We start from the raw sequence: 14,995 nt of genomic DNA on the forward strand, positions 1-14,995 counted from the left end.
ATACTCATATCGTCTCTCCATTTAAGTGCCATTTTCGTTGGAACTCGAGTTGACGTCTAACCTAACCTAGAAAACGTCTCACACAATGAATTGTTTTGACTGAACTGGCCAAAAACAAGACAGCGCACTGGCCTACACCGTTCATACGGCGCCAAATGGCGCGACAATTAAGATTCAGATTGGTGGGGGGGGGGCTCGCTGGACCCAGCCTTTTGTCCTCTGTTGTACTCCCGGAGACAGTTGAATTTCGGGCCAATTGTCGGGACAGTTGGCAAGACTATTATCGGCCTGAAGTGTTTATACGACGGCAATAATTTTATGCCAGTCAGTTGCTTTATGACAATAATTGTATCGCCAATTGTCGGAATAGTTGGCAAGACAATTGTCCTGAAGTGTTTATACGAAGACAATAATTTCATGCCTTATGACAATTGAATGAAGAAGACTAAGAAATTGTCAAAAACCACAGATTTATTGATACTTAGAAAGACCGGTTTCGGTTATTACACCATTGTCAATCTCTGATAAGTTTATCAAATTTTGTACACTAAAGTTGTACACTTTGAAAACGTTTTTGATAAATAAGTTTATCAGAGATTGACAATGGTGTAATAACCGAAACCGGTCTTTCTAAGTATCAATAAATCTGTGGTTTTGACAATTTCTTAGTCTTTTTCATTCAATATGAATAATTACCACAATATCAACTTCTCAACTACACAAAAAGCCTTATAACAATTGTCTCGCCAATTGGCATCGTATGAACTGGGCTTTTGGGTTACTGCAAGAGTTCATCATTCAAATTTGTTCTTGAATTTGTTCCTATAGTGAGGTCCACGTCATAATGGCAGTGAAGAAAGATAGTAGAACAACGTTGCTGATACTCTGTCTTGTCAATGACAAGACCTGTATTTGCTGATAGAGGGTTATCGATGTAATATTAACTGTTCATTCTCGTTTAAAATAATCAATTATAATTTATTGAGCAAGAAATTATGTTTTTCATTAATGTTTCAATAAATTTTCATAATTAAGATGAAATATTTTGTTAATTAATTATTTTCTTCAATATTTGTTTCCATTACGAACTGCTTGTTAATAATCACTTTTGAACAACTAACAACTAACAGTCAGTGTTGAGGAAGGGCCTAGTGTCCGAAAGCGCTCCACTAATGTGAGCTTTTTCCTCCACCTACTGGCTAAAGTACTTACTTTACTCCCTGAAACATAATACTAAAGTGTCACTTTTTCGCTCTCGGTAGTAAAAAACAGAAAAACTCCCTAGGGAGTAAAAGTGACTCCATTTAAATAACATGGGAAGCATCTCTATTTTAAAAACTTACATTATAATAGGTTAGAAGTCTCTCAGATGAGAAAGCATAAAGAGGTGTCTGTCATTGAGTCAACTGAATTCAATACCACAACCAGAAATTTGATCAACTCATGAAATATATGTTTGTATGATATTATATTCTTAATATTAGTAGACGATAAAAATTTATACAATTTTTAAAATTTCTTATTCTATTCAAAATACCAGCCAACAAATATTTTTGATCTGCAATTCAAATGTGAACCGCGTGATCTGGAGTCAGCCATTTTTGGTAGACACCCAGCTGATATAATTGTTACAACTTTTGTCGATGGAGAGCGCAATCGGCAGTGCCAATCAGATGACCGGTTTTTAGGTTTTAGATTTAGGTTATGTTGTTAGGAATCATTGTCACCAATACGTAAGTTATTAGAATGATTTTATTTGCAGTTTCTATGGAAAAATGTAGATGGAGGAAAAATGTTGTGTACATCACGAGCGAAAAATACTTTTTCTCCCTCAGTAAAATTGCTGCCCTCGGCTTCACCTCGGGCTTCAAACTTTTTCCCACAGGGAGGAAAAGTCGTACTTTTCACTCTAGATATACAAATAACTATTATTCATAGATACCTGACTGTCATGTCGTAATTTAGTTGATCAAAAGTGAATCATTATTAATTATTGAGAGTCTTTAAAACAGTGAACTTCACCTATTTTCCAATAATATAAACTTTCACTTGAATTACTTTGGCAATGTATCATCATTTCTGAAACATAGATATGTTATCATTGGCACCGTTCTTATCTATGTGTTATCATTTTCAGATCACAATACCTGTCGTCAATAGATTTGAATCACCATGTGGACACGAGTCCGGATGCATCTGATGCTTCCGGGGAAGACAGAGACAGTCACAGCACGTCTACAATGAAGTTCTCTCTCAGACGAAGCCCTAGTTTACCTCCTATATTCAGTCCTGAGAAACAGTCTTCATGCTATGGGGTGAGACTTAAGACTAAGTTCAATATATTTACATAATATGAATTCTCCTTGAGATGTGAACAACACATGGTGTCTTGTAGGTGTCTTGTAGTAATAGTTTACATAACTGCAATCAAAACATTGTCAGGCTCAACTCACCCAAGGCTCAACTCACACTTACGTGACTCAAGCCGAGAAGAGACTCGACTCTAGTCGAGAGCATGTGTTTTCAAATGGTCACAGTCGCGGAGACTAGAATCGACTGGTCTGAGTGTAACTATTTGGAAACACATGCTCTTGACTATGAGTCGCGTAAGTGTGAGTTGAGCCTTACGTGACTCAAGTCGAGAAGAGACTGCGACTCTAGTCTCTTCTCGACTCAGCATGTGTTTTCAAATGGTGACACTCAAACCAGTTGATTATAGTCTCCGCGACCTCACGACTGTGAGACTGAGTCGAGCGTCGACTCCACATGTTGGTCGAGCCTCGACTTGAGTTGCACAGTACAGTGCATTTTCAATGAAAGTAAGGTTATATTTCATGAAAGTGATGCTCTATCATTTTAGATAATACAATAGATGGAATTAGATAAGACAAAATATATTCATAATGATTATAATAAAACTTGTTGCATGCGCAGAAGTGACGAATTAATTTTCTTTTCTTCAATTTTAGTTGTATCCCCATTTCTTCACGACTGAAATTAATGTTGTTCCTACACGTTTTATTCTAATCCTCAACTTCTCTATCCAATTTAGAATTTTTATTTTGTTACTGAGTCTTTATTGATTCATACAATAGGCACATCATCAAAATGATAGGGATAGAAAAAATGAGGTAACCTTGTCTATACCTCTCCCAAATTTAGATAAGGTTACACATAGTCCGAAATAGGTCGAGTCTTGTACTTATTCACTTCACAAAATTTTCAGCTCTTTATTATTTTTACAAAGTAGTAGATTTTCAAATTTGAATACTTCAAAAACAAACATAAAAGGAGAATGACATATTATTATAACTAAAATAGGAAATATTCACATATTACATTCTAATCCTCTATTTTTTTTTACTTATTTATCCACAATGCAAATGATACTAATGTAATAACATTGGTAGATTAAATAATAAGGTAGTCCTTGTGCTATTTTTCTTCCAAATTTATAGGTGACAAAGTCCAAGATAAGGTTGGAATTTCACGTGTACAATTTTTATAGAATTTTAGTCCAAAATAAACATGAAAACTATAAATTTTGAATTTAAATGGCTTGAATTAATAAATTGATTAGAAATATTCCACTCATTTACAACTTGTAACGAATAATATTGAGTTATTCAAGAAAATTTGGAACCATTGAGGAAACATAAACTTGTAAAAAGTGTGAACTTGTAAACACATTTCCTATATTATTAAACGAGCAATTTCTGTTGAAATGTTTCGATGTTTATATGTTTATATATCTGTATCTGACAGGATCTCGAAAACGGCTCTAACGATTCTCACGAAATTTGGAACAAAGTAGGTTTATGATACGAAAATTCGATTGCACTAGGTCTCAACCCTGGGATAACTCGCTGAAGGACATTAAAAGGATAAATACGTCCTTGGAAAACAGCTGCAAATTTTGTCGTTTGTCGATACCGTAATGAAAGAGAGTGAACGAGTGCATGTGTGGGATCATCCAGCTGAGAAGAAACATTCAGCAAGGAAAACCCATTTTCTTTTATTTCTCTTCTTTTTAGGAAACATGTTCACTTCAGAAAGTCCAAAATAGTAACTAGATGCTGTTAGTATAGAATAGTACATAGTATATTAAAAAATATTGTGGCAAACATAGTATATTATACTACATCGAATTTATAGTATAACTATTTTTAATTGATGATGTAATTGTTTTTTGAAGTGTGAATAGATTGTTATTTTGATGAGTGATAGTAGATTTGATATGGACTAGATTTTTATATGGACTGTACTATAAATTTTAAAAGGGACAGTTTTGGGCATAAGCCTGTTGTGCCTCCTCATATAACTGTAAAAAAATTGTACGACTGAGAAAATGAATAAATGAATATAAACTATAAATTCAATCTTTCATTACAAATTTTCCATGCTTTTACACTCCAGAGCAAAGCTGGGTCCACCGATATTATTGAGTTATTTAGGAAAATTTGGAACCATTGAAGAAGCATAAACTTGTAAACTCAATTCCCTATTAATCAAGAATTTTCAATTTTTTTCATTTATATAGAATGACGGAGACGCTGAAGGTGAGGATGAGGGTGAAACAGGTGATGGTGAGGAGGGGGGAACGTCGGGCTACGCCAGCGACTCTGGTGGTGGAAACGAGTACCACGTGGCGCAGGCGTGGGGTGGGGCTATACAGAGGAACCCGACCTCAACAGCCAATCAGTGGCAGTCCCATAACAACTTCCGGTCAGTGACCTCAAAACACAAATTCCCAATTTCGTGTGTAGAGTAGAGCACATTGCACCGCGAGAATTTCCCGCACTATGCAATGCAGTACGGTAGCCTAGTTGGTTTGCTTCCGCTGTCATGGAAATCACGTGTTTTCCGAACACTACGCAGTTGTACCAGCTTAATGGTTAGTAGATAGAGAAGATAGATATAAGATTTTGATAATAGATAGATTAGTAGATAAGGGCCCACTTGCACAAAAGCCTGTTAAATTGAAGAGTTTAACGTGTTGACAGTTAGACAGTTGTATGTAATGAATGTAGTGAAGTATATATTTAAATATAAAAATAATTTCATTTGCACTAATAATACTATCAATAATCAATACAATTAAAGACCCACCTCAAATAAGTACCTAATCTATCATACTAACATTGAAAATATTAGAAGACAACTCATATATTTAAGCACTAAAATTATAAATAAAACTCCTGAACAAATTATTAGCTGTGCCAAGATAACAAAAAAAGTAAAAACGGATATCAATGCTTGAATCAAAATTAACTACTTCTTCTACCTTTGAGAACTATAATAAGTTAACAGAGAGCTTTTCTGATTAGTGCGCTCACTTCCCCTACTTGTGCTCTATCACATACCTTTCCCAATCCTTTCCAAAAATTCCAAGGATCAAAAGCCTTCCTATGACATGGATAGCGTTGGTTGGAAGAACTTTTGATCCTCTACCCTTCTTCACCTCATAACATGTATAATTTGCCTTCTAATATTGTAATGTGTTCTCATATTTATGCTATTTATTTTATACTGTAATGTTTTTTTATTGATGTTATTAATTTTTATTTCATATTGATGTATCTTATGTGTGTTTGTGTGAATAAATAAATTGAAATTGAAATTGAAATTGAATTGAAATTGAAATTCTAATTATGATTGGATGCCACGAGAACAAATCAAAGAAGCTTGCTTCTCTGATGCAGTTGTACCAGCTTAATGGTTAATAGATAGAGAAGATAGATAGAAGATTTTAGATAATGGATAGATAATGGATAAAATAAGGGCCCACTTGCACAAAAGCCTGTTTAATTTCAATCCTGGTTAGATGCCACGAGAACCAATCAGAGAAGCTTGCTTCTCGAAAGAATCTTCTCTGATTAGTTCTATAGTGAGGTCCACGTTATAATGGCAGATTTTAATTAGCAATGGAATTCCTATGAAAATCCTCTGATCAGTGTTAAAGAGGCATTCGACCATTGATTGACAAATATTTTCGTTCTACAGTAAGATCAACGTTATAAAAAGTCAGCTCTTGAATAGCATTGATTTGCTATTTTGTCTGTCATTGGTCGAAGCAGATAGTTCTATATTTTTCTACCTCCGCACTGGTGCCAAATCTTTTCTTAATTATCAAATCTTTTCTCTATCTTATATCTTAAGCTGCGTACACATATTAGCGCTTCCAACCCGCACCGAGCACGCTCCTCCCTCGTACTGCCCTCGTACCGCCCTCGTACCACCATCGAACCACAGTGGCTCCGCCCACGCACCCATCATGAACGTTACGGAAGATGTTAGTAGATAAGGTACGTAGATTAAGTAGATAATGTTAGTACGCGATCTTCTCGCGTTCCCCGGTCGAACCACTCTTGCTCGCCGGTCGATCATCAATCTCTCTGCTGGAGTGACGTTCGGTTGCGGAGCAGAGCGAAAGTCTGTACGCACCTTTACATGATAAACTACCTAAATATTTTATCTGAATTATGAAAATGTTTTTTTGAATGATGAGAAAATGTAATTTTATGATGAATTGGAGGTACCCTATTTGAGATGGAGTTCATAATAATTATTGAGAAGAATCAGCTTTTAATATTACATCAGATAAACCAGGATTAATTAAATCACAAATCATGATTACTTGTATTTATTTCATGGATGAAATATATTTGAGATGGAGTTCATAATTATTATTAACCTTATCCAAATTTGGGAGAGGAATAGCACAAGGTTACCTTATTTTTACTTTCCTTGCCCTATTACCATAGGTAAGGAAAGTATTGCTTTCCGAAAAAAAATTAAGGTACCCCAATTTCTATACGTTTCAAGGTCCCCTGAGTCCAAAAAGCTGGTTTTTGGGTATTGGTCTGTATGTGTGTGTGTGTGTGTGTGTGTGTGTGTGTGTGTGTGTGTGTGTGTGTATAAGTGTATGTGCGTCTGTGTACACGATATCTCACCTCCCAATTAACGGAATGACTTGAAATTTGGAACTTAAGGTCCTTCCACTATAAGGATCCCACACGAACAATTTCGATCAAATGCAGTTCAAGATGGCTGCTAAAATGGCGAAAATGTTGTCAAAAACATGGTTTTTCGTGATTTTCTCGGAAACGGCTCCAACGATTTTGATCAAATTCATACCTGAAATAGTCATCGATAAGCTCTATCAACTGCCACAAGTCCCATATCTGTAAAAATTTCAGGAGCTCCGCCCTATCAATGCAGATAGATTCCCAATTATCAGGCTTCAGATACAATTGAAACAAAAAAAATCAAGTGGAGTAGATTGAGCATGAAAATCTCTACAATTAATGTTCAGTAACATTTTCACCTAAAATTGAAAATAAGCTTTAAATTCGAGAAAATTTGATTATTCAATTGCAAATTATTGTTGATTCTATTAAATCATTCACTATGAAGAGATAGCAGACCTCATGTGTGTCTCCAGCGTTATTGCCCTGTCACCAGCTGGCTCAAATCTTTGAATAGTAGACTTGAGATGCGCGGGAACACTAGCGTCAGGTGATCAATTTTCATAACGGCAAGGAAAGTTGTGTGAGTGCGCCACACCAGATTTTTTACCTTATTTATGTAGGCCTACTTCTTGTATCAATCAATAAAGAATCAGCTATTGATATTACGTCAGATATATCGGAATGAATCAAATCACAGCTATCTACTGCAGAAGACGGTGGTAACAGAGAATCGGCAATACTGTAGTCCTATCATTTCCACTGACTCTATACCGTGAATCTCATAGTGTGATCCACACTACTTCTAATATAGAAGGCGGTGCTAGCGAAGAATCGGCAAAACTATAGTCTTATCATTTTCACTTACTTTATAACGTCAACCTCACTATTTTATAGTGAGGTCCACGTTATAATGACATTAGTGAAAGATAGTGGAACAACGTTGCCGATCCTCTGGCTTGTCAATGCCTTCTATAGACGATAGCTGATACAGGTTTATTGATGTATTATTAACGGTTCATTCTCGTTTAAAATAATCAATTATATTTTATTAATCAAGAAATTATATTTTTCAATAGATCCATAATGAATTTTCATAATTAAGATTGAATATTTTGTTAGTTAATTATTAATTCTACATTGTTAAAAGACGATCTGGCAACAGAGCAAAGCGAGAAAGAGATAGGGCTATCAGCTTTGTTGAATGATAGACAAGGATAGCAATACCATTGCTAATCAAACACTGCCATTATAACGTGGACCTCACTATAGTAGATAAGGGCTCACTTGCACAAAAGCATGTCAAATTTCAATCATGATTGTATGCCACGAAAAACAATCAGAGAAGCTTTCTTCACAAAAAAATCTTCTCTGATTAGTTCTAGATGCATTCAATCACGATTGAGATTTAACAGGCTTTTGTGCAACCAGGATAAAGAGTTACAGTATGATTAGTAAATATGTACAATAGATAAATAACTCTTTTTCAACAAATAGGCCTTGATATTTAATAATACTCTTGTCACATAATATCAATCATATTTTTATCACCGTTATTATTTGCTTTAAATACTGCAATAGAATCGTTGATAGCCGTCATTAAAGCCTGGTTTTCACTAGTAGAGTTAGTGGTCGAGTAACTGGCATACTAACTCTACCGAGCTAACTCTACTCTACTTACTTGGTCGATAACTGTTTTCACTACAATTGAGAATAGTAGGTAAAGTGTGTTGTCTAGTGAACAGAACTAACCTTAAAATGTTGATACTTTTTTATAAATTAACACTTGAACACTTTGATAAATTAACACTTTTTAATAAATAACAATATTTTTTAAACTTGATAGCCTACGGCACGACTCTACTCTACTAGCTCGAGACTGTTTTCATTAGTTTATAAATTAACACTTGAACACTCTAATAAATTAACACTTTTTAATAAATTAATTATTTTTAATAAATAACAATATTTTTTAAACTTGATAGCCTACGGCACGACTCTACTCTACTAGTTCGAGACTGTTTCCATCAGCATAGTAGTGGAAGATTAGAGTGAGAAGCGCTGGTGGGGGAAGGCAAGTGGTAGAGCTCTATCCCACGGTGATATCCCACTCTACTCTACTAAAAACTAGTACTCTACCATGACTCTACTCTACTATGAACATTTTCATTGGGAGAGCTCACAAGATATTTGGTACTTGTCTAGGGAACTGTATCACTTAGGCTCAACTCACACTTACGCGACTCAGGTCGAGAAGAGACTCGACTCTAGTCTAGAGCATGTGTTTTCAAGAGCATGTGCTTTCATAGAGCATGTGACGTCGCGGAGACTAGAATCGACTGGTCTGAATGTCACCATTTGGAAACACATGCTCTCGACTAGAGTCGAGTCTCTTTTCGACCTGAGTCGCGTAAGTGTGAGTTGAGCCTAACTCTACTAATGAAAACCAGGCTTTATAGACACTGAGCTCAAATTAGTTTCTATTTCTTCAAACTGAACTAGTTCTTCTTATTATTTGAACTGCAATTCACAATTCTGACCTGATTTCAGCAGACGACAGAGTCCCGACTCGGTGACGTGTTCCTCGGAGATGGGTCGTCCGCGGTGGGGCGACAAGGGGGTGGGGGTGGGACACCTGTGGGCCCCCACCACCCACAACCCGGAGGCGCGGCTGCCCCAGGTCTCAGATCGTCCAGGTCCCACGCCGCCAGCCTGGTTGCATCGTCGGCTCAACAAACTCGGGTACTGTTCCCAGTGGGTAGTCCCACCCAGAAAGTATAGAATCTATTCCATACATTATTTCATTCAATACTATCTGGTCATTCTACTATCTGGCCCTACTATCTGGTAGATTCAGTATCTATTTTCATCTTTGAGGGATAAAAACCTAAGAGGCGTGTTATACAGAGCCCCAAGTGCGGTCGCTATGAGCGGTTTTCAGAAAAAGCACATCAATCACGATAAAATCAGTATGATTTTAAATCATAAACAGCTTGTTAAATGATAGGACAATATATAACCTTATCTTAATTTGGGAAAGGAATAGCACACGAATGCCTTATTTTTTCTCTCCCTATCATTTTGATGATGTACTTATTGTGAGAATCAATGAAGAATCAATCAATCAATAAAGACAGATTCTGAACAGTGTGGAGTCATTGACAGTTTTCTATTATTCTCTCTCTGAGAGAAATCTACATACATAAAGTACTCAATCAATCAATCAATCAATCTGATTATTTTCAGAAACAGTGTTTTCAGAACAGTGATTGTATGAAAGATATTTTCCCATTACATAATTTCTATTGAGGAGTTTTAGTAGACCTCTTGCTCAAGGCTAATTAGTTATTAGTTGAAAGGTTATTTCTAAAGGTGCGTACAGATATACGCGCCGCGAACATGAGCAACTCACTTTTAATCAGCTGATTATATCTATATTTATATAGAAACGGTAAGATACAGATATAAAAAGCTTGGCATCAGCTGATTAGGCCTAAACGTGAATTGCTCATGTTCGCGGCGCGTAAATCTGTACGCACCTTAAGTGCCATGTGTACCACCTTGGTTTGAACCTACCAGATATAGAATTCTATATCTATTTCTGTATCTGGTCCAAGTTTTAAACAGGGATGGATCAGCTGTTTCTTCAAATCAGGAACTACACATTAATCGCGACCATACCTCCATGTAATCGTAGTTGAACGAGCGTTAGCGAGTTTTCACTTTTGACTTACTGAAGGCCAAAGTCTTTGTCCGTCCCATTTATACAATAAGTACATTATCAAATAATAGAGAGAGAAAAAAATAAGGTAACCTTGTGCTATTCCTCTCCCAAATTTAGATAAGGTTACACACATAGTCCGAAATAGGTTAAGTCTTGTAGTTGTTCACTTCACAAAATGTTCAGTCCTTAAATATGTTTACATAGTAGATTTTTAAATTTAGATACTTAAAAACTAAAAATAGAATAATATTTCACATTATTATAACTAAAAAGAAAATATTCACATGTTAAAAATATAATTTTGAATAATTACCGAAATACAAACTTAATTCTTAAAGCACAGCTGTATTCACACACTTATTTATATTCTGTTTGTATGTTCTACAATAACTTTGGAAAGAATCGATCAATCAGCTTCAAATTTTGAACACGTACTCTTCGACCCTTTTTTAAGGTCGAATTCACTGGACAACAAAATTAACTCACTCCTTCGTCCTTTTTCAGGATGTGGAAATAACATTGGAAGTGCAAAAGAAATAAATGTGTTGTGATCTAGTCAGCTGAAGGCAGAGTAATTGAATGAAAATACTAAGAAACTGTAAAAACCACAGATTTATTGATACTTAGAAAGACCGGTTCCGGTTGTTACACCATTGACAAGCTCTGATAAACTCTGTATAAACTCTGTATGAACTCTGTTTATCAGAGATTGACAATGGTGTAACAACCGAAACCGGTCTTTCCAAGTATCAATGAATCTGTGGTTTTTGACAATTTCTTAATATTTTTATTCAATTTGAATAATTACCACAATATCAACTTCTCAACTACACAAAAAGTGAAGATAGAGTAATTTTTCATTTCAAATAGGATCGATCCCCAATGAAACCCACTGTCAAATTATTCTTGTAAGAGAAGCATTAGCTGTCTCCATGATTTTCATCAACTCAGTATAATAATTAAAAGTTGCGGGTTTCAAAAATTACAATTAAACAGTTCTTGAGCGAGTTCTTCAACCCAGGGGGCACTAGTTTAGCGTTAAACATGAATTGTTCATATCCTATTATATTGAGCGAGCAATTTCTGTATATATATATATATATAGTGATTAGTGAGTGCTATTTTGTTGTTCGATTTGGTTTGTAAACAATCTAAATTAGAACTTTTTTGTTTTCAATGTTTGTACTGAAATTTGAACCCGAATTCAAGTGTATAGAACATAACCTACTTTCTGGACTATTTATAGTGTATAAATAGAAAATTAGGGAAGAAACAGCTTTGGGCTGTGTCTGTTAGTCCTTCCCCAATCATTTTACTTTCCGAAAAAATTAAGGTACCCCAATTTCTATACGTTTCAAGGTCCCCTGAGTCCAAAAAAGTGTTTTTTGTGTATTGGTATGTATGTGTGTGTGTGTGTGTGTGTGTGTGTGTGTGTGTGTATGAGTGTATGTGCGTCTGTGTACACGATATCTCGTCTCCCAATCAACGGAATAACTTGAAATTTAGAACTTAAGGACCTTACACTATAAGAATCCGTCACGAACAATTTCAATCAAATGCAATTCAAGATGGCGGCTAAAATGTCGAAAATGTTGTCAAAAAAGGGCTTTTTTTGATTTTCTCGAAAACGGCTCCAATAATTATTATCAAATTTATACCTAAAATAGTCATTGATAAGCTGTATCAACTGTCACAAGTCCAATATCTGTAAACATTTATGAGCTTCGCCCCATCTATGAAAAGTTTGATTCTAGATTCCCAATTATCGGTCTTCAGATACAATTTAAACAAAAAATTTCAAGTGGAAACGATTAAGCATGAAAATCTCTACAATTGATGTTCAGTTACATTTTCACCAAAAAATGAAAATAAGATCAAAATTCGAGAAAATGTGATTATTCAATTGCAAACTGTTGGCAACTGTTGATTCTATTAAATCATTCACTATGAAGAGATAGCAGACCTCGTGTGTCTCCAGCGTTATTGTCCCATCACCAGCTGGCTCAGATCTGAATGGTAGACTTCAGATGCGCGTGAACACTAGCGTCAGATGATCAATTTTCATAATGGCAAGGAAAGTTGTGTGAGTGCGCCACACCAGATTTTTCAAAAATTATGTTCTGTTTTTCAATAGTTTATTAATAAATAACGAGCGAAGCTCGGTTCCCCGATATTGACCCTAGACCAAACATCATTCACCTCATTGTGGCCAATGCGTTGAATGTGTGATCATCTGTTGCAAACGTGATAGCAGGCGTGTTGCGTTGACGATTCGTGATGGATGCCCTGAGAGTTGAATATCAGTTCGGCTGTCAAAATGTGAGCAAGTCAATCAATAACTGTTATTTCTGGCTCGGATGGTTTCCGCGTCTAACAAAGGAAACCACTGACAGCTAATAACATTGCTTTTGTCGTTTGATGGATTCAGGATCCAAAATGATATTTTCGCCACACTTGGATGTAATGAGCTGGTTTACGTCTGTCATATGGAGGCCGAAAGTGATTGTTTTCCGACCAGGCCGGTAAAACTTTACGGCCCTAGGGCTGTAAAATGACCTTGAATAACAGCTGATCGTGTCCGATCCCGATCTCACAAAAGTCATAGAGATAATCTCATAACGACTGTAATAATCTATATAATTATGTATCGTGAATCGCGGTATTATGTCTATAATATATTTTATAAATTACTGTTTAGTAATTTAATATTATTATTATTGTGTTTTTGATATCAAACAATGAATACAATGGCTGCATTGTCCATTGTCAGAAAGGTACGTATCGCAAGTATTTAAAAGTGAAGAATCGAATTTGAAATCAAAGTACAATAATTGTATCAATATTTAAAAGTGAGTAGAGTAATAATTGTTTCTTTTTTATTATCGAATTCCACTTCTTAATGCAATACAATCAACTATAATAACAAGAAAATACAGCAGAGATCTGAAGTTTAAGGTAAGCCTACTGGTGAAACTCAGCCTTGACTAAAAAATTCCTAGTAATTTTTCCGTAATTCATTATTAAAACTTTTAGATAATTTTTCTTCAATATTGAACCATATAGAGAAAACATTAGGCCCACTCAAGATTGAATCTTCGAATGTTTTCTCTATGATTTCAGAGCAATATTTTGTTGTGAAAATGCCGGCAAACCGGCTTCAAATTAATATGCCGCTATACACTATTATAGTAGCCTACATACGTTACCTGACTTAATTCAGAGTGAAAATTTTATTGTGAAACAGATAATAATATTAATTTTAATAATATAAGTCATGAGCCAAAGTCCGTTGTACCTTTGACTATAGAAAGAACCTTCTTCTATAGAAATAACAACCTTCTTTCTATAGTCAAAGGTTGTACGCTTTTTAGGAGTGAAGTAAACTTTTTTAGAAGTCTAGTTTACAGTATTACGTGTATGCTAAGAGTTATCAGTCAGGCCTCTTCCTTCAACAATACCCAATAGCCGAGAGCGTTAAGGCGTAATACAACTGAACTCAGCTCAGTGAATAACAAACACGATCTAGGTTCGAATCTCGGTCAATGACATTTTTTTTTGTCGATGAATTTCGACTTTTATTAGCTATTTTTTATATTAGTTACCATAATTTAAATTTCAATCAATTTTTTAGATATATTTTGAGACAAAACTGTGAAATATGCAATTATATTAATTTTTTCATCACATTATTTCAAAATAGTAATGAAAATTCTATTCATCCATCTATCCATGATATATTGCACCGGGCGCAAAGCGCGAGCTATAAAAATTCAAACAATTATTCGAAATATTAATAGCATAAAAATATGGTCACTATTGTAAATTATTAATTAGTAATATTGAAATTAATTGACAGTAAAAGTTGTCATAACCAAGATTCAAACTATCAAAATAGGCTGTTTGAATTTTATTAATTTTTCAATTTCTTATAAATATTGGGAAGTTTTTTTTTTGGTGTGGCGAAAAATAGCGTTCGCAACACAGGCAAAAATGTTTTTCCGGCTCTCGAACGCTTCAAGTTCTCGACTTCGTCTCGAACTTGAAAACCGCGATCTCGAGCCGGAAAACGTACATTTTCGACCCTAGGTGCGAAATATACTATTACGTCACTGACTGAGGTGGAGATGTAGTATCGAAATGACAATGAATGGGCGTAATGAGAGATAAACTATGCGTCATCAGCCCAGCCTATACCAGAGAATATAGAATGTTATGTTCTAGTACTAGCTTACCTGACAAACTTCGTACCGCCAAAAAGTCAATGTATCTCATGTCACACTTGACTTTATTTGGTAAATCATGA

General features: G+C 35.3%; 1 protein-coding gene across 2 annotated transcripts in view; it reads left to right on the forward strand.

Moving 5' to 3' along the window:
- Nucleotides 1-14,995, forward strand: part of LOC120351518 — a 57,558-nt gene that overhangs the window by 36,223 nt on the left and 6,340 nt on the right. The window contains exons 3-5 of one of the 2 annotated variants that reach the window (XM_039429260.1): nucleotides 2,138-2,315; nucleotides 4,541-4,725; nucleotides 9,519-9,710. In XM_039429260.1, coding sequence (XP_039285194.1) covers nucleotides 2,138-2,315; nucleotides 4,541-4,725; nucleotides 9,519-9,710 — 555 coding nt within the window. The remainder of the gene's footprint in view (nucleotides 1-2,137; nucleotides 2,316-4,540; nucleotides 4,726-9,518; nucleotides 9,711-14,995) is intronic. The other variant, XM_039429261.1, reaches the window with a different exon arrangement.

Source organism: Nilaparvata lugens, chromosome 5 (genome assembly GCF_014356525.2).
Source record: "Nilaparvata lugens isolate BPH chromosome 5, ASM1435652v1, whole genome shotgun sequence".
Classification (NCBI taxonomy): domain Eukaryota; kingdom Metazoa; phylum Arthropoda; class Insecta; order Hemiptera; family Delphacidae; genus Nilaparvata; species Nilaparvata lugens.